The sequence below is a fragment of the Opisthorchis viverrini genome, assembly GCF_000715545.1.
Source record: "Opisthorchis viverrini unplaced genomic scaffold opera_v5_28, whole genome shotgun sequence".
In the NCBI taxonomy this organism is placed as follows: domain Eukaryota; kingdom Metazoa; phylum Platyhelminthes; class Trematoda; order Opisthorchiida; family Opisthorchiidae; genus Opisthorchis; species Opisthorchis viverrini.
The window spans coordinates 183,470-201,809 of record NW_008751684.1 but is presented as its reverse complement, the minus strand read 5'-3'; the positions used below and the strand labels follow the sequence as shown (position 1 = coordinate 201,809).

Below are 18,340 nucleotides of genomic sequence, written 5' to 3'. Positions count from 1 at the left end.
GTCGATTCCCACCGAGAATCCATGGTTGATCATGCGCCTTCTTTTGCCATAACAGTTGGGATGATACCTGAAAAACGAGGACGTCTAGACAAAAACCATAGCACTCTCACAAACAGCTCTAGAATTATAAACAATTTTACCAATCGGCTCGGAAAAAAAACATGTTTCTATCGCTCTTCCAGACTCACAGTCGCCAAAGACAAGTTTGTGGAGAGAGAAAGAAACGCAGAACATTAATCCAAAAGTTTACCTCAAAGTTATCCGGAGTAATGAAAGTCGGATCGCGAATTAGGAAGTCCAAACAATCAGCAGCTTGTTTCATGGTAACCGGATCTCGAGAGCCAATGGTAATATGTAGACCAAGGAGATGAGATGGAACCAAGTGGTGCGTCTTCACCGAATGCGGGAGAGCAGTGGGGGAGTGAACAGAAGCGTCGTCTGGAATGGAGAAGAGTACACAGATTAGTGATCGTGATTGAATGAAACCGTGTCAGAACAAGAACCCTAGTTGGATGGCACGTACGCATCATTCGAACTCCAGCGGGCTCTGCAGTAGACAGCTCGACCGATTGTCTGGGTTCGACATCGACTATAACCCACGCCGCTGCCGCATTATCAAACCGCCGCTTGGACTGAGGCACTGTCGAGGAGCTTAGACTCACAGCACGTTTTTCAGTCTGTTTCTCTTCGCCAGTCGGTTGAGCGGCGGGCACCGAGTCGGAAGGGAAGGAAGTACAATAGTCGGTTGCTTCGCTGTCACTCGTGTAGCCTCGGGAAACATGTGGACTGGAAAGGGGCACGCGAGCCGAAGCGATGTCGTGCATGCTAGAGTCTGGAATAGTAAGAATAGCGAAACAATCACGGATAGTCGAAATTAGAAAGACAGACAACTCTTTGAATGGATCACAGTGAGTCAGAACAGTACAACTGGGACCTGTACATGTGCGAGATAGCCCAGTGGTTGAGGCACTAGACTGTGGTTCGAACCCAACCCCGGAAACTCCATGGTTCTTGTCTAGGTTTTCTTCGCGTAGCATGATAACTATGCATCGAGCGGGGGAAGGGTTACATCTGAGCGATTATCACTATCATTAATTGATGTGTTTTCATGTTGGGCTTCTGCAATACATCCGTTGTTACAACGGAATTTTACAAACGATCTTTAAGAACAAACAGAAGCTAGTGAAGTTTCTGCTTCAGACGCATCATGATGGACTTATTTTCAGTACAAAAAGTTCGTGATCAGTGATGATGAAAAAGACTAAGGGATATTCGAGTTTGTGTTTAAAGTGAAACAAAATACCCGGTGAAATCAAATCGGTAACGCATGTAGTAGTTATGCAGTGTCGCCATCCCTTTCGGTGCCTAGCTGCCATGCGACCCAAAGGAAGCACGAGGGTGGAATGCCACCACGTTGTTCAAACTTAGATAGGGGAAGTGGAGAGGCAGGGGTCAGGTTCGAACCACGGACAGCAAATTCACGCTTTAACTACTTGAGCCATCTCGCCCCGTCACTGCCAGTGTGCTTAATAAACACGAGGCACAGGTAGTCGTTTTGAGAGTAATGACTATAAACAGAAGAAACGAACGACGCTTTGTTTTGCTATTCACACCTCCATTTGATTTGGAATGTTGTCAGTGCAGAGGACATTCGAAGGAGGTCAGCGTTTGACTATCGGTGACTGCGAAGCCTTGGTCGGATCTGATGGGAACACGGGATTAGGAATGCAAAGGTACACCAGATTGTTCTAGATGATGAATTAGATGAATGACCCACGCTCCATGTACCCACATGCCAGAAGACCGTCTACCTTGCAGAGTTTTTTTTCGCCCAGCCGTGCGGTGAGTGGAAGTGACCAAGAGGTGGACATTTCATTGTGGCTAATGACCTTGGCGGAAATGGCACCAATCGTGCTGATTCATCAAAGTTATCGTCTTCAGTGTGTAGCTACCCAGTTCTCGAAGCAACGAAACATGCTACCGCCTTTAAGGCTTGGTTGTATGTTTCACACTTTCCAGTGATCGAAACTGTTGCAGATAGAACTATTCTGCCTACGGTGCACGGCTTATAGCTGAGAAATTGATTGATGGGGTTAATTGACAGCCGCGGAGAGTTGACAGAAAGAAACAGGTCGACTCGGTGACATGCGGCACGAAAAATTCTTCATCACAATCTTCAGCAGTACGTGTAACAGCTGTAGAATCACACAAAAGGAAGCATTGTAAAGACAATGAATTTATGAATATGCTGGTGCAATTCAATACAGGTCCCAGATAGTTAGGCGATAACCTGGCCAGAAAGGATTCTTCCACAAGCAAAGACTGGAAAGACTGACTGCTTTGTGGGATGGAGGCTCGCTTGGCATAAAGTACTGAAATGTTATGCCGTCTACAGAAGAAGCCACTTCGGTAGATATTCAATCGATCGAATTGCCGCCTCCCAACGAGTTACTGCCACAGAAGCTTCCAAATCGCCTCACAGACCTACGCCCCTGTCAGGACGCGCCCAGACAGGAAAAAAGTTCATGTGCAGAGAGTGACGCATCCCCAAGGTCACCATCGCTACGACACGTCCGGAAAGTTGACGCAGCACACCAAACACGGCTTGGCAACATGCGACCAGCGTAGTGTGCCTGAAATTGTTCACACCGGCATTGGCTGTACAGAACGAACAAGTGAACGACCATATTTGGGCATTTAGTCATCCCGACGATAACAGCCGTGTCCTCAGTTCTCTGTCTTCTCCTTATCGCGTGGTCTGGCAGACTCAGTGCAGGCGTAATCAATAGACGGGCACCCACGATACAACAGCCCCTCTCTTTGCCAGTGCGATTATCTAAGCCCGACTGTCCGCTAAAGCTAGATGGTGAACGCATCCGATCGATGAAGACTGTCGTCAGTGTCTTGAGACCAAAGTTCGGAGGACTGTTGACAGATTCGTAACTGGAGAAACACCCATGTGAGATTAGCTGGATCTCGTCGACTGGTAACGTTACGCTTTCAAGCCAGCTGCCAAACTTCGTGAACAGGTCAACAGCCACCTGATCAAAAGTCAATGGCAGTACGCAAGCTTCCAAGCTCTCAACATGTTGCCACTTGGACTAACCTAATATCCTTCCGCGGCTACGTTTGGTCACGATTTTGGAATAAATCACATCGCATTAGGCAGCATTTTTATTAACAAAACAGTCCCGGAGTCCTGCCAATGCCGCTATCAATACCAGCGAAAGGAAGAAGGCCTTCGCTGCGGAGGTGTTTGTTAGAGGAACACCAACGAAACAGTCACAGACTATTGGAGAGGGGAGCAGAACTCTCAAGTGCATCTTGTTTACAAGAGTGAATATCCATCCTCTCGTTAAACGCGTCTTCCTGAACTTTCCTGGATATTCATTGACTATTACTCAAATGCAAGCAGATGCTAAAAAGCGACTCCACAAATTCCGTAATAGATCTCACTTTCCAAGCTGATTTACGAGAAAGCATACTACTCGCATGCCCCTCATCAGTAGTATCCACCGTTACACCAGTACTGCTAACGTAACGGTGTGTACTACTGACGAAACACGTAATTAGTGCCTGATCAGGATTCAAAACGCCGTCCCCCGCAACTGATGGAATGTTGGTGTGAAAAATATGGGACTACTTGACTTGATATTAAAAGAAAGCCCAGTGAAGTTCAAGAGGACACTTGGGAATGTTCACTTTCCAAATATTCTGCGCAAATGAGAGTGTTACTTTCATGTCTAATAGCTTGTAACCGATTAGTTCGTGTTGGCCGACCAGACGTTCTCACTTTCACTATTACTAATATTAGTACTTGTTTTATCAGGCATTGTCTGAAGTGTGTTGATTATTACAGCACTCTTAGGTGGTACGTCATGTCCGGTGAGGACTGGTGTAGCTGCTTTGGAAGACTGAGGTGCTCTAGGACCACGTAAGTTCTGCAAATGGAACGTCGTCCGTTCCGATGAATCTTTTCGCTTAGCCATATATAGGAGGAAAATAATCGAAAGTTGGCCAAATTAGGAGTCAGCAACAAAAAGTGGAGGCTTTGACCAGTCATCATCATTGTGAGCTGTAATAACCGCGCACTTGTCGCACAGTGGTTGTAGCTGCCGCAGTTTCGTTCACCGATGATTTGGAGGGTGGTAGGTAGCTGCGCGTTGAAGGCGGGAGATGATTGATTGGTGCACTGTCTGTGGGCTGTCAAGTGGGGGGATTGAGAAGGGAGCTATGCATTGAAGGGCCATGTCTGACAATGTCTCTAACCATTGATGTGGACCGTCTCATGGTCCTCATCTAGGAGGACGACAATGACCAGCGCAGCCGAGTTCGTTGGTAATGGCTTCCATACTTCGTTACCAAGTCATCGTTTGACCGCCTCTGGCTCGTTTCCACCCTTCACGTGGTTGTGCAAAAAGAACCCTTCGAGGAATTCGGTCGACTGGCATACGCAGGGGGTAGGTAGCTACATATTGGGGACGGGAGCTGATAAATTTGTGCGTAAATACAACACTGTCACTGGATGAACTGTTAAGTAAGGGGATCGGGAAGAGAGCTATGCATTGAAAGCCAAAGCTTGGATGCACGTGCGTCATTGAGGGCGCGACTTGGCCATGTCTGACAATGTCTCGAACCATTGATGTGGACCGTCTCGGGATTCACATCCAGGAAGACACCAATGATCAGCGCAACCGAGTTTGATAGTAATGGCCTGTCCTTCGCTGCCAAGTCATCGTTTGACCGCCTCTGGCTCGTTTCCACCCTTCACGTGGTTGTGCAAAAAGAACCCTTCGAGGAATTCGGTCGACTGGCATACGCAGCACGCGGTCAAGCCAGTGCGACCGATGCAGTGCGATTAGTCCATCTATCGAGGGTGAGTAATTTCTTCTGAATACCGTTCGACGTACTTCAGCATTGCTTATCCGGTGTTCCCACCAGATTCGGGCAATGCTCCGAAGACATCGATGGTCAAACACTGAAAGTCTTTTAATGTTCTCGGCGCGTAGCGGCCAGTTTCCTATCCATATAGTAATATGGAGCGCACCGCAACAGTGTCAACTCCACCCTTGACGGTTAAGCTGATGTCACGCCTGCGCCGCAAATGAAGCAGGTTCACAAAAGCTGGCCTTCCCAATCCGGATTGAGATATCATCTTCCACGAGACCACCGGGACTGATACAGCTGCCCAGGTAGACAAATTTGTCTACTACCTCAATCGGTTCATCCGCAAGCATGAGGCTAGGGTTCGAGCCCACCCAGTCTTGCAGTAGCACTTTACACTTTCCAGGTGTGAAGCGCATACCGAACCGCGAAGCAGTAAACCTAGTCATGTTGAGAAATTCTGTTTCCCGAACCGGGGCATCAGTTCACGACATGGTTCAGTCAAACAACCGGTAGCGCCGGTAGATGCCTCGATTCCACCCACTCCAAATGATGTCGACGGATCTATTATGCTATCGCCTTTGGATATCCGGCTGTTCCTCGGTCATTTCCATTCATACTCGGTGAACGAAACACTGGCATCTCGACAGCTCAATGGTTGAACCGCGAGGCGGCTAACCGAGAGGTCCGCGCTTCAAACCGGTATCCCGACCGTTACGAGTCCAGGCCTGGGCAACCTGACGGTATATAGATTCTTGTATTTTCATCGAGCAGCATCGATGTTATACACGGGAAATACGATGGAATAGTTCGACTTCGATTAAACGAACGTTTCTCACCAGTTGGCACCAGGCTTATTTTACACTAACCAGTATGAAGAGTTCACCCAGAATCGAAATAAACGGGCTGTTTTTTTTACGACGTCTAACTGAAATAAGAATGGACAATGTACGAGAAGATGGAACGGATTGACATCATGGATTGCTCGGGTGGGGTCTCAGGACCTACACAAATTCTAGGTGAATGCAAAAAAGAAAATGTTAAATCCTAAATGGAACTGGACAGCAAGCTCTACTTACAGTGTGTCTGACGCGAACTGTTGTGGCGATGAGACGCAAGTGGTGCGGCGCGAAGACCCGCGCCACAAACATCTATCAGACTGAATATGAGTTGCCAGTCCGAGGCGGGGTCCGGCAAATCTGTGGCATGATTACGTAACAAGTGTGTCAAGCCGGCGATTATCTGCAAACCAACCGTATTTTTGCTCTGGTTCCGGTACTGACCGGCAACCGGCTTGGAACGATCGACTGCAGTGGCTGTGCCAGCGACTGCCTGATAACAGTCGAGCAGGAGATGATCACCTCGAGTGAGTAAGATGTAATGTAGACAGGCAAATATCTGAAAAATGGAAGGAGAAAGGAGATGGCGCCATGGAAATAGCCCAGAAAAGTTTATAGAGTAGTAAATACTACGATATTTGAGTGTTAACTTTGATATTCTGATGTGTACACATTAATACTATCACCTGGTCAACATGGTTTGCTTCCTACAGGTATCGCGGTCACTACAGCAACCTACGCACAGGTGCCCCCAAGAGGAACCGGTATCACTAGATCTGTCCAATAAATTTGCGTCGTAGGTGCGAGATGGCTCAAGTGGTTAGAGCGCGAATTTAATGATCGGAAGTCTGTGGTTCGAACCCGACCTCTGCCTCTCGACTTCCTCTGTCTAGGCTTGGGGAACCTAGAAGTATCCCCGCCCTCGTGCTTCCTTCGCCTGGCACGGAAGCTAGACACCGAAAGGGTGTTACAGCTGACTGATTACCTTTTTTAATCTTTACCTGCCAGATATCTGTTGTTGCTCGAGCGAAATCCTTTCCAAACTATTCGCTAATCATTTTCCATGCGTGCTCTGAAAAACGTACTTTTGTGGATTGTTGTTCTGCAGGAACTTTAGAACCGGGCCCTATTCGACTTGGTGACACTGATGGGAAGGCAAAACATGATTAGGAAAAGGGGGCCATCCGTGATTCTGTCTCTTCTCATACGAGGAAACCGAACAGCAGAGGCAATGTGCAGCGGCATAAATTGCTGGAAGGCACCTAGTTGATTGCTACAGACGGGCTGATGTTGTTTATGCATGGACCAGTTGGTCCGTGGTTCGAACACATGCCTAACATCTCTTGTGTAGTACAAGGAAACCTGGTAGTACCTTCGATCAATCGTGCTCCCCTCGGGTGAAATGGCACCGAAGGATGTCGTGGCTGAACGATTATTGATAATCTTTACGAATTTGCATAGGTGTGCTGCAGTTACGCACTAGCGTCCTCATTCTGGTGATGCGAGTGAAAAAGTAACCAACTGAAAAAAATTAGAAAACAGATGACGAACCAGGATAAGAGGTGTATGCGGATCAGAGACCTGCACACACACACACACACACACACATACATACATACATACATACATACATACATACATACAAGGTAACTGTAATGGGGGGTGAAGATTTCTGACTAGTGATCACAAGAGATGGATGAACAGCAATTACCTGACATGTCATTTCGTGTCTACGTAGCAGACATATGGCTAGACGCAGAAAACCGACAATCACACGCTCGGTAAGTGGACTGGGCTCTGCGGCGGTGAGCAACACGTCGGCCAAATAGCACTGGGTGAACGGCCACAGGTTGGAGACACGATCTCGGTTGTACAACAAAATTCGAATGAGCAATTCGAGACAAAATATTCTACAATCTTCTGAGGGTGTGTCACCAGTGGCACAAAAGGCCGGGTAGTAGGAAGTGCTACTGGGCAAAGTCATACTGCGTCTGAGCGAGTGCTCCACTGGAGGTGGGCTAGGGACAATGATGGCATCTTCCGTCCCGCCGGGGACCGATTGCGAATTCGCATCGGCCGGCTTGGAAAGGGTGGATATTGAATGAGCGTGAGAAATGCCCGGTTCACCATCGCAGTGCGTACTGGCGGTTGGTTCGAAGAACAAATTGGAATTGGAAGCATGTACGACTGCACAGTCATCACCACGTATGGCGCGAAGTAAGGCCTGAAAAAAAAGGCAGAACAGAGGCGAGAATTCTGTTGGGAAAATGGCATGTGAAAGTGGTTTCCACATGAACTGGCACACAACGCTTAGTCTGATCTGTGTCAACCTTGTGCAACAATTGGTGAGTATAGAGGTCATTCTGACCAAACTAGAATTGAACAAACACTGGCTGAGTCTATGAAACAGAGGGAAACTCGCTACAAGCAAACTGACAGTGATTCGCCAAGGTTCCAGATTCTTGGAGGGGATCAATCGCCAGTGACAACATGACTGCATTAATGATAATCATTCAGCTGTAGCACCCTTTCGAAGCCTAACTACCATGCCACGCCAGAAGGAAAAACGAGAGCTGGGATACTGCCAGGTTGCCCAAGCCCAGACAGGGGAAGTCGAGACGCAGAAGTCAGGTTCGAACCACGGACCTTCCGGTCAGTAAATTCGCGCTCTAACCACCTGAGCCATCCCGCCCCTGTTTTTGATTACCTAAAGTGATAACCACTATACACACTAATCTGTGCCTGTCATGGACATGCGAACGTAGGGTGAGATGGCCCAAGTGGTTAGAACGCGAATTTACTGACCGGGAGGGTCACAGTTCGAACCCGACCTCTGCCTCTCGACGTCCCCTGTCTAGGCTTGGGCAACCTGGCAGTATTCCCGCCCTCGTGCTTCCTTCGGGTAGCATGGCAGTAAAGCAGCGGAGGGGTGTTACAGCTGAGCGACGACATACAAACGTATTGAGACTTCAAAGTAAACAAAATTTTTGATAGTATGCCTCAAAAAGATATTTAAAACACACTAACAATTGAAATTTCATTAAGTAGCGGAAAAGGAAGATATGAAGAACAGAAGTAAGCGGTGGTGTTTTTAAACAACTGAGTGTGTTACCTGAAAACATCGTAAACGAAAGATTCAGCTGGGTTCCAGGTGAGTCTCCCATCAAAACCAAATTGGTATGCAAATGAGTGAATTTCACTAGTTTTGTGCAATTTGGGTTCAACTGGAACATAAGGTTGATGGAAACTTTGGGACTGTGCCTAACTGATGAGCCCCAGGGAGGGCGAAACCGGTTGTGGGCTGTCGAAGAGTTTTCAGCAACCTTATGAGTGAGAGGGTGAGTCATTTCTTCAATGAGCAAGACTGCACTTTGCTAGTAGTACAAGGATAGACAATCGATAAGCGCGTGAGATGAATAACTTTTGACAGCAAAGAAAGTTCTGATAAAACGGAAACAGAGGGAAACATACCTTGATGAGTTCGGCCAAAGAAGCATCAACAAGAAACTTGCTGTCCTTGACAAGTTGTACTATTTCACACTGTCGTACAGTGTCCAAAGCCACACGAGCTGCACGATGTTCGTCGAGCTGAGCGCTTGCCGGTGCATCCATCCAATAGCCAAAACCCAGCTGATCGTCCATAAGGAAATCTGTGTTTGATACGTGTTTTACATCGACACAGGAACTCTCGGAGTGTGCTTTCTGCTGTGTAGTCTGTGCCGGTTCATCCGGTTCATCTTCACGATCCGAACCGATCCATCCAGATCCCGAAGTCAGGTATTGATAGAAGGAAGTAAGCACGCTCAATTCGCTACAAACAAAGAGCAGTGAAACCGGTAAACTCATAGGCAAATGACGGAAAGTTGTCCAAAGCGGAAGGCTTGCCTACGGATGACAGATTGAGTACTCAGCCACAGGACGTGTGGAAAAGCATATATATCCGCGAGTAAAGAAACCATCAGTCGTGGTCAGCTAAGCAGTGGAGAGCCAATCCGCTTTTAGCTTAGTTGGTCAGTATTGGTTACGTTCAGGCTGGAGCTGAAGCAATCCTACCCCTCCAACGATTTGCTCATTAGAGCACGGTAGTATGGTGGATTATGGCTGGTTAGGGTGACAAACAACGAAGAGAAGCCTTACAGACTATAGCACCAGTATAGTAACGGTACTTTCCTCAGCTTAGTTATCGGTCTGAGCCTCCCAAGCTAGCGTTCACGTCAAACAACCACCAAAGGTGCACAAGGTCTATTAATGCCCAAACGCCATCGGCAACCGGCATTTGGCCAATACTGGGTCATGATTGGCTGTTGGGTCGAGATTCGCGACGAATCAGATCTCGTCTTGATGCCGGACCGGCAGGCGTCCCGAATTCTTGGCCAATCTCGTGCGGGCTAGGCTTATCGGTCGTAGCAGGGCCTGAAGAAGTGCAGTATAGCAGGATTCCTGTGGATTCCTGCCTAACACCCAGTCGATTGAGAGACGGGTATCATGGGTGCTCAATCGCATCATCTGTCTAATTTCTGTCGGTATCTAAGGTCAACAGTAACCGAAAGAAAATATCGGTGGGGAGCGGGAATCATCGACGTGAGATTACATAAGCCTAACTTTACGAAAGGAATAGAAAACTCACCGACCAGATTGCTCTGTTCCCGTAGCATTTCGACCAAGCTTTCCGGTTTTCACGTCCGGTATGGGAATGCAACCTTTGGTGGTTAGACGGACCCGGCGAGACGGAGCGAGGAAATCTTCCGATTCAGTCAGTTCGTCGGGTAGGAGACCAGCACGAAAGAGTTGGAGTAAGCAGTCCAGAAGGGAATGCCAACCGTAGCGGAGTATGTCAGCGTGGCTGGATGTGAGCGCGAATACCAAGCGTAAAGCCAAACGACCTTTGGCATTCCGACCGATATAAACAGGCAATCCGGTAGGAGGCTGTTTGTTAGGCAGAAAGAAGACAGGCATTCCGTGTTGATGTTGGGGCAAGACATTTCTGTTGGATGGAAGCTTGATGTAAAAAAACTCCGTCTCACCAGTGTTCTAGTAAATACTTTGTTTTTCAGACCATATTTTTTATTGCGCGCGAATTTACTGACCGGAAGGTACGTGGTTCGAATTTGACCTCTGCCTTTCGACTTCCCCAGTCTAGGCTTGGGCAACCAGGCGACTGCCTAACGTAGACATTTCAATTGGGGGAATCGACTAACGGTGTATGCACACAGAGAACGGAACTACAAAACCTGAGGGAAATCGGTCCGGTAGTCTGGAGCGCGTGAATACTGACTAGACTGGGGGAAATGATCTGAGACACATCGTTTCGAACAGTGTTCCGTCAGTCAGTTTCTCAGCGACAAACCGTTTACCCAAGTACTGTGTGTGTCCAAAGGCTACAGCGTCGAGGCAGGGAGCACATAGGAGTGGAAAACGATGACCAAGTTGACCAGTTATGAAAGGCCCTGTTTGTCAGATACGACAAAAAGCCGGCTGCCTCCCCCTACAGCGTCGAGGCAGGGAGCACATAGGAATGGAAAGCGATGGTCAAGTTGACCAGTTATGAAAGACCCTGTTTGTCAGATAAGACAAAAAGCCGGCTGCCTCCCAAAGTCATATCAGTCAGAGTCACTACGCATAAGTTTGACAAGTCCCGGGATCCCCATCCACAAACAAGGCAGTTACCAACGCAAGTGGTGAGAGTTTTCCGTTTCCTTGCTACGTCATGGACTGACTGTCCTTGGACCGCCTCCATCCGGGACATGACTTGGTGAAGATGGCTCTGCGATCTAAACAACCCTGTTGCATAAGCACTAGCTACCCTAATCTGTGAAACCCACAGAGTTCGAAGTGATCCAGGTAGAGAGATGGTGACCTTTCCTTCTGGTGTGTCTCAGTGTTAGTGATCTGATGTTCTCGACGGGCTACGACTATAGTTGCTTACTCCGCCTATGTACTTTTGATCTCCACTCGTTTTGCTCATCTGTACTCGCCATTAAGCTTGCCGCAAAGGCCGTTCCATCCGACACTGGTACGTAAGCATGTATGTGTGCGGCTAACCTACTTACCCATGCGTGTTTGTGACCCGTTCTCTCACAATTTCTGTCTCATCTTACCGCCAATCAGAATCAAGAGACTATGATTGGAAGGGGCAACCTCAAGGGCTCGGGAGTAGTTTTGGTCATCGAGGAGCTGGAGCCGGGTAAAGAAGTCGTGACTGATGGTTAGATCTGACCAGATAGGCAAGGATGGAAGAAATCACTGGATGTGTCGATCTAATGGATAATAGCCTACACGCCTTGTTATCGTCCCAGCATAACCTAAATCAGAAGAGGTACCGCAGGCCATCAATCTGTGCTTGACTATCTGGACTCCGAAGGCCAGTCCAGAGGTGGGACCGGTGCATGAATGCCATGCCACCCGAAGGAAGAACGAGATACTGCTCGGTTTCCCAAACGAATACAGGAACAGTTGAGATCCTGAACTGGGTTCGAACCTTTCGGTTGGTACGTATGCGAGCTACCTCGAGCTCGGTTGATTGTGAATGTCACTCACAGCTCTCGAAATGCGGTGAGTGGCGGTCTTGGGGAGTATCTCCTGAACTATGAGAAAAAGTGGGGAACTCCCCAATCTACCGATGGAGATTTGATCTGCTTGTTTTTCTGTTCGGAGGTTTTTCCGCGTAGACTTCACTAGAGGAGCATTGCAAAGCAGTCATTTGGAAAAGTTGATCCCTCCTGAATTGTTCTTCCGTACAAATTTTCACCATTCTGTCGGATAGCCATCACACCAACAATAAGACGTCCGTGTGAACGAGTTCGCAAGAACCGTTCATCATCAGTTCCTAATGGATCGGCAAAACACACTACTCTTGGGCGCCAACTCACAGGTCAAGGTCACCGAGGCTTAGGACTAAACCCTAAGACTGGCGACAACTCGCCTGACGCTGGTTGCGCGCTTAGTTGCTGTCCGGTCATTTCGTGAATTCTGTCCGACAATACGTAGCGGCATTAATTGACTTGAAGATAGTAAGGTCACGTGAATTGTCGACCTGCTAGAGAACGCAGTAGCGTCGGAAAGCATAAAAGAATATCAGAATATTCTTGAAAGGTGATTACTTATGACGTTGATGGAAACCCCTGCACGGGTCCCTCGCCTGCACTTCCCCACAAATCAGAACCTCAGTAAGAAAAAACAAAGTCGATAGTTTTCTATAGAGGAAAATGACGGTAGCTCATGTAGCGTAGATGGTGGTCGTTGGCTTGTTCGCTGAGCTGGGCAATTTGATTGCAAATGTTCCATCACCAATCGAGGTGACATCATCAGTGCGTTATTGTGAAGCGTAGTAGTGCGTAGCGGTGGGTTGTGCGTTGGGTAGTGTTGTGTGTGTCACCTCGATTGGTGATAAAACGTTTGCAATCGAATTGCCCAGCTCAGCAAACAAGCCAACGACAACCAAAGTCGATAGTCTTGAGAAGAATGACGAAAAGGGCGGATTGATTGGAACGTCAAAGCTAATTTCAGCTTCACCTAGTGATCTTCGAATATATACTTTTTTGAGAGCACTCGTTTTCCGAGTATAGAAGAGCCAATTTTCACTTAGTTGAATAAGTAAAAGTGCACGAGTGATTTGAATGACAGCAGAGCCTAAATGGAATGAGTGGAGAAACGCTTTTTCGCGTACCCGAAGTATGGTGACAGTCGTGAACGGACTCAGCAAGAACAGTTGATGCTAGTGCCACGATAACACGTTTGGCTCATAAGTTACGCTATTCGAACTAACGGTTCGAGATCGCCGTACAACCGTAATAGACGTCAGCATAGTCTCAGATGGGCGCGGGGTGACTGTGTGGAATGGGGAGAAGCAAAAGTATGGTGCTGATGAATATTCCCTCGCCGTAATCTCAGCCCTATATGCCATCGGTCGTGATGTCGACTTTCTGGTTCACCAACCGATGATCATCTCTTATCGAGGGATCTGCTTTGCTCAATCCGCCAAGGCGGTTATTGGACTGGGACTCCCTAAGGTCGCAGTCAGTGACTTGTGTTTGCTTGGCATTGTGGGCTCTCTGCGTAATTCTGACACTTTTATGCGTGGCACATGGCGTTGAATGTACATTTTTGCCATTTGATCTCACACCAGACCCAGTATGACGGACACTTTGTGCCTGATGTGCAAGTCTTGACTGTGCCAGCGCCTACCGCGCTTCGAAGAGCATTCACCATTGTTTGTCCTTTCTTCGGTTGTTGGTCTTTAGAGGCGTGTTTCCATATCAAAATCTTTACATACTTTGGGATTCATCTCACCCGACTGGAACTGTTCTTGGCATGATTTCGAATGAGACGCTTCTCTCTTTTCTCCCATATTCTCCTGCTACTCTTTCGCATTCATCGCTTGCATTCACTTTTTATGTTTGTGACCATGCTTTTCAAAAATAAATGATAATATGCATTGAAAATGACGAGAGTGAACGATGATCGTCCAGCTACCATGCTATCCGAAGGAAGCACGAGGGTATTGGCAGGTTGCCAAAGCCTAGACAGTAGCAGTCGAAACGCTGAGGTTGGGTTTGGATCACACACATTCCGGTTAGTGAATTCGAGCCCTGACCACTGAGCACAAAATGGACGAGGGCGAGATGAATAGATAAAAAGCCAAGAACACTTGCCTCTGCTGTGGTCAAAAGCGTGGTGAATTTGCACAACGAAATGACCAGGTTATCCAGCACATCACTCATTCCATGATGCGCAGCTATAGCGGCGCATCGAATGAATCCGTGTACCACTTTGTTCTGAACGGCCGGATCGATTGTCTTGTCAAAAATGAATGAGAGCGCAGACACTGTCGGGCCCCAAATCAAGTCGAACAAATCGGCATCCAGCGTGCCAGTTTGAACATGCACGAAGTTGGCCTGGGAAGTGGCGGCACGTCTGAGTAGGCACTGGTTGGGCACAGGGAAAGGAAGAATAATACAGAATGTTACGGAAATACACACTCATTTGCAAACAAATATGGTTTTTCGAGAGATTCCCCTGGAACCCAGCAGAGTCTCCCGGTTTCGGTGTTTCCAGGCAACTGAATGTGCAGCACCAGGCCACCTCATGTTTCAGCCGCTACGATATTCGAGATATCGCGATACATACATATTTTGTAATGCACTACTCATAAGATGACTAAAAACTCCTCGACAACCCATTTTCGCCCTTCTTGGGGCTCATCAGTACCCGCTCAGTCCCCGANGGGGCTCATCAGGTAGGCTCAGTACCCGAGTTTCCGTCAACCTTATGTTCTACTTGAAACTAATTGCCCGAGAGATTCAGCTGGGTTCCAGGTGAGTCTCCCAAAAAACCAAATTAGTTTACAGATGAGTGCGTATGCGCTAATTTCGTGCAATTTGTTTTCAAGTAGAACATAAGGCTGACGGAAACTCGGGTACTGCGCCTAACTGATGGTTCCAAGAAGGTCGGGAACCGGTCGTGGGCTGTCGAGGAGTTTTCAGCAACCTTATGAGTAGTGTACTACAAAAAACTCATAATGTTCTCCAATTGATTCGAAAACCATGGTAAAAAAAACTCCCCCCTTGTTGTCTTGTCCGTCCGAAATAAAATGAGTAGGAATGTGGAGAGAACGAACCATTTGGACGGCACGATGCGAATCTGTCGCTGGACACCGAGGGTGAAGAACACCTTAGACCTTAGTAGTTATGAAATATGTTGTTGGGAATTAACTAACGCGATCAAGTATCAACTAAACACAGTTATCCGGTCCAGATATCTCTCTCTCAAAAAGGGCCTATTCTGGATGACGTTGGTCGATGACTAAACAATTTAGAAGCTAGAAGAGACAATCCTTCACAAATCTCCCAAGACAAACGCGCGAACAGGAGAAGATTTGCGTATGTAAAAGCAAGATGCAGTAAGAGCTCACAACAAGGGACACCATATTTGAGGGGGGTATTCTCCCGGATCCCCATGCGGTTTCTGTAACTTTTCCGTGAAAAACAAGTGACAATCGACAAAGTCGGAGAAGGGATTGTGGTCACTGAACCGAAAGATTCTACTCGAATAGATTGCCTTAGTAAATGGTGTTTTTTCGTACTTGATATCGAGAAAGATCTCAGGCTGCTGCTAGTGCGCCGGTATGAGAAAACTGTAAAGATGGAGCAACGACAACCCACCTTCAAACAAATAAAACGTGCCCATCCTGACAACTGCTCAGAAAAAAGCGGTTGAGGAAAGAAATGATATGGGATAGATGTGTCTTTTATGGGCATCGCTATATCAGTAGTAAGTTTCAAATCAACTTTTGTGCAATGAAGCCAACGAACAGAAATCATCTGAGTGGATCTCCCAGCTGGTGATCTCCTAAGGAAAACGAAATCAAGAAGAGCGAAATCGTGGGCTGTAAAAGAGCTTTCAGCAGCCTTATGAGTAGTATATTCCCTCAAGAAGCCAGAGTGGCATTTTGGACGACGGTGAACTGCTGTTTTCTATAGAGGAAAATGTTGGTAGTTCAGGTAGCGTTCGCCAAGCTGGGCAATTTGATTGCAAACATTTCATCACCAAATCGCCCAGCTCAGCGAACAAACCAACGACCATAGTCCTGAGTTAAAGGGGTCAGGGAAACCCGGGCTAAGAACCTCCAATATTTATTGCGGCTGTCAGTTTTCTTGAATTAATACGGTAACCCGACAGTTTTGGCAATGAACAGGCTTCAAATATGGCGTAACCTGGATATGAACAACTAAAGAGTCCCCCAAAAGCACCTTTAGATGATAAGGACTTTGGATCAAAGTTGGGAATCAAGACAAATCGAGGATACTGTTAGAAAGGAGACGCCTTGTTCTCAAGGTACTCCGATCTTCTTATTGAACACATCACATTGGTGGTCAGCAACAACAATGTTGACACTGCAGCTTCACAATACCAACCAACCACGAAATTTGTTCACCTTTAAAGCACCGAGGTGGAAAACAAAAGAACAGATTTGCGGTGAACGTGCTGCTAGTTTGTCCCAACCGTCTTCAGTTATCCAATCAGGCGACCTGGATGGGAACTGACAGCATGAACGCCACTCACATCCGTTAGCCGCCATATTCTGCGACGCTTCCGGTCAAGCAGAGGGAGGCCTCATCCTGAAAGACGACCCACACATACGTTCGTTCAGCTCTAGCACCCTTTCGGTGCCTAACCGCCATGCCACCCGAAGGCTGCACGAGGGATGGGATACTGCCAGGTCGCCCAAGCCTAGATAGGGGAAGTCGAGTGGAAGAGGTCGGGTTCGAACCACGGACCTTCCGGTCAGTAAATTCGCGCTCTAGCCACTTGGGCCATCTCGCCCCCCCCCCACACACACACACCATACCATCATAAAAGGGACACAGCGAACAACGCTGGCCTCAATGATCCGGCACGCGCCGCGCATGGCCGACGCTGCTTTTTATCCCTATCCGGTTTAAGCTGGGCTAATCCAATAATCGACTTGCGTTAGAAAGTGATATGAACTGGTCCTACTACTCACCTTCCAAAGGTAGTTTTCGCGAACCAAGCCCAGTTGTTCACTAGGCATGACAATTTCATTCTTTTGAATATTTGTGAAGATTTCTTCCAACAGCTTCGGAGCAAAGTCACCCGTTCCATTCATACCTTTGAAGGGTTGCAGAAAAACAATGAGTAGGGTGCGAAAAGAATTCCAACAATTTGTTTGTGCGTGTTGAGAAATTGAAGCCAGTCTAGTCTGAAAAGCTGAGAAGTAGTGTACAGTTGTTTCTTTTTTATTGGGAATCATCAGCAGTGTGGGCCTCAAGAAATTTCACAGAGTCTCGTACCTAGCTGAAGGGTCGGTGGTTCGAGACCCCCGATTGGTGTTTGCTGATATGTACATTGCTGATGATTCCCAATGAAGGTAAAGCAGCTATACAATGATCTCGGCTTTTTCACACGAATGGCCTCCAATTATAGAATGAAATCTCCATTAAAATACAACATTATCCATGAGGGAAGAAAATCACGCACGAACCAGAAACGCAGCTTAGTTATCGGTCCTCAATTCATCATCGGGTACGACACTGTGTGCATTTAAACTACTTTTGAGGATACTTCGTAATTCAGTCCACTCTGTAAGCTGTCTACGTCTGAAATTATGAGAAAGTGTGAACAATGCTATCGTGGTCCCAGATAGCATTCAGTAATATATGAGTAAGCCACAAATTAATTAGAGAGGGTAATCCCGAGTGGCTGTGCATCTGCTGACCGATTGGAAACAACTGAAATGCCTCTGAAATACCATATTTTACTGCCTCCTCCCCTTCTTTCGAGGAATTCAAGTAATCTAGTCAATCAATAACGATCAACATCATAGGAATGACTGCAACCAATCAGGCGCGCGGATGGCCATATCGATCGCATACAAAAAATGTACTACTTATTTTATCACATCAAAAGGAAACCTATGTTGACCGTCGTCCGTGAGCTTCTCCGCTGAGTGCTACGTTCCATCGATATCCATGAAGCGGCACGTGAATTAATCGATCTCGTGAAGAACGCAGGAAAAGTTAACGAAATGTCTTTGTTCACAAGCTAACCCTAACCCTTGTACGGGAACAAAGCTGTGTTACCTCGGTGGTATGAAGTGA

General features: G+C 47.3%; 1 protein-coding gene across 1 annotated transcript in view; it reads right to left on the bottom strand.

Annotated features, from left to right (window-relative positions):
* The window catches only part of T265_12974 (hypothetical protein), a gene marked incomplete at both ends in the record, with an annotated part of 56,890 nt that overhangs the window by 7,964 nt on the left and 30,586 nt on the right, over positions 1 to 18,340 (bottom strand). The window contains 8 exons of the mRNA XM_009166588.1: positions 251 to 438; positions 524 to 832; positions 5,964 to 6,282; positions 7,435 to 7,947; positions 9,195 to 9,534; positions 10,351 to 10,649; positions 14,420 to 14,647; positions 17,227 to 17,351. Coding sequence (XP_009164852.1) covers positions 251 to 438; positions 524 to 832; positions 5,964 to 6,282; positions 7,435 to 7,947; positions 9,195 to 9,534; positions 10,351 to 10,649; positions 14,420 to 14,647; positions 17,227 to 17,351 — 2,321 coding nt within the window. The remainder of the gene's footprint in view (positions 1 to 250; positions 439 to 523; positions 833 to 5,963; positions 6,283 to 7,434; positions 7,948 to 9,194; positions 9,535 to 10,350; positions 10,650 to 14,419; positions 14,648 to 17,226; positions 17,352 to 18,340) is intronic.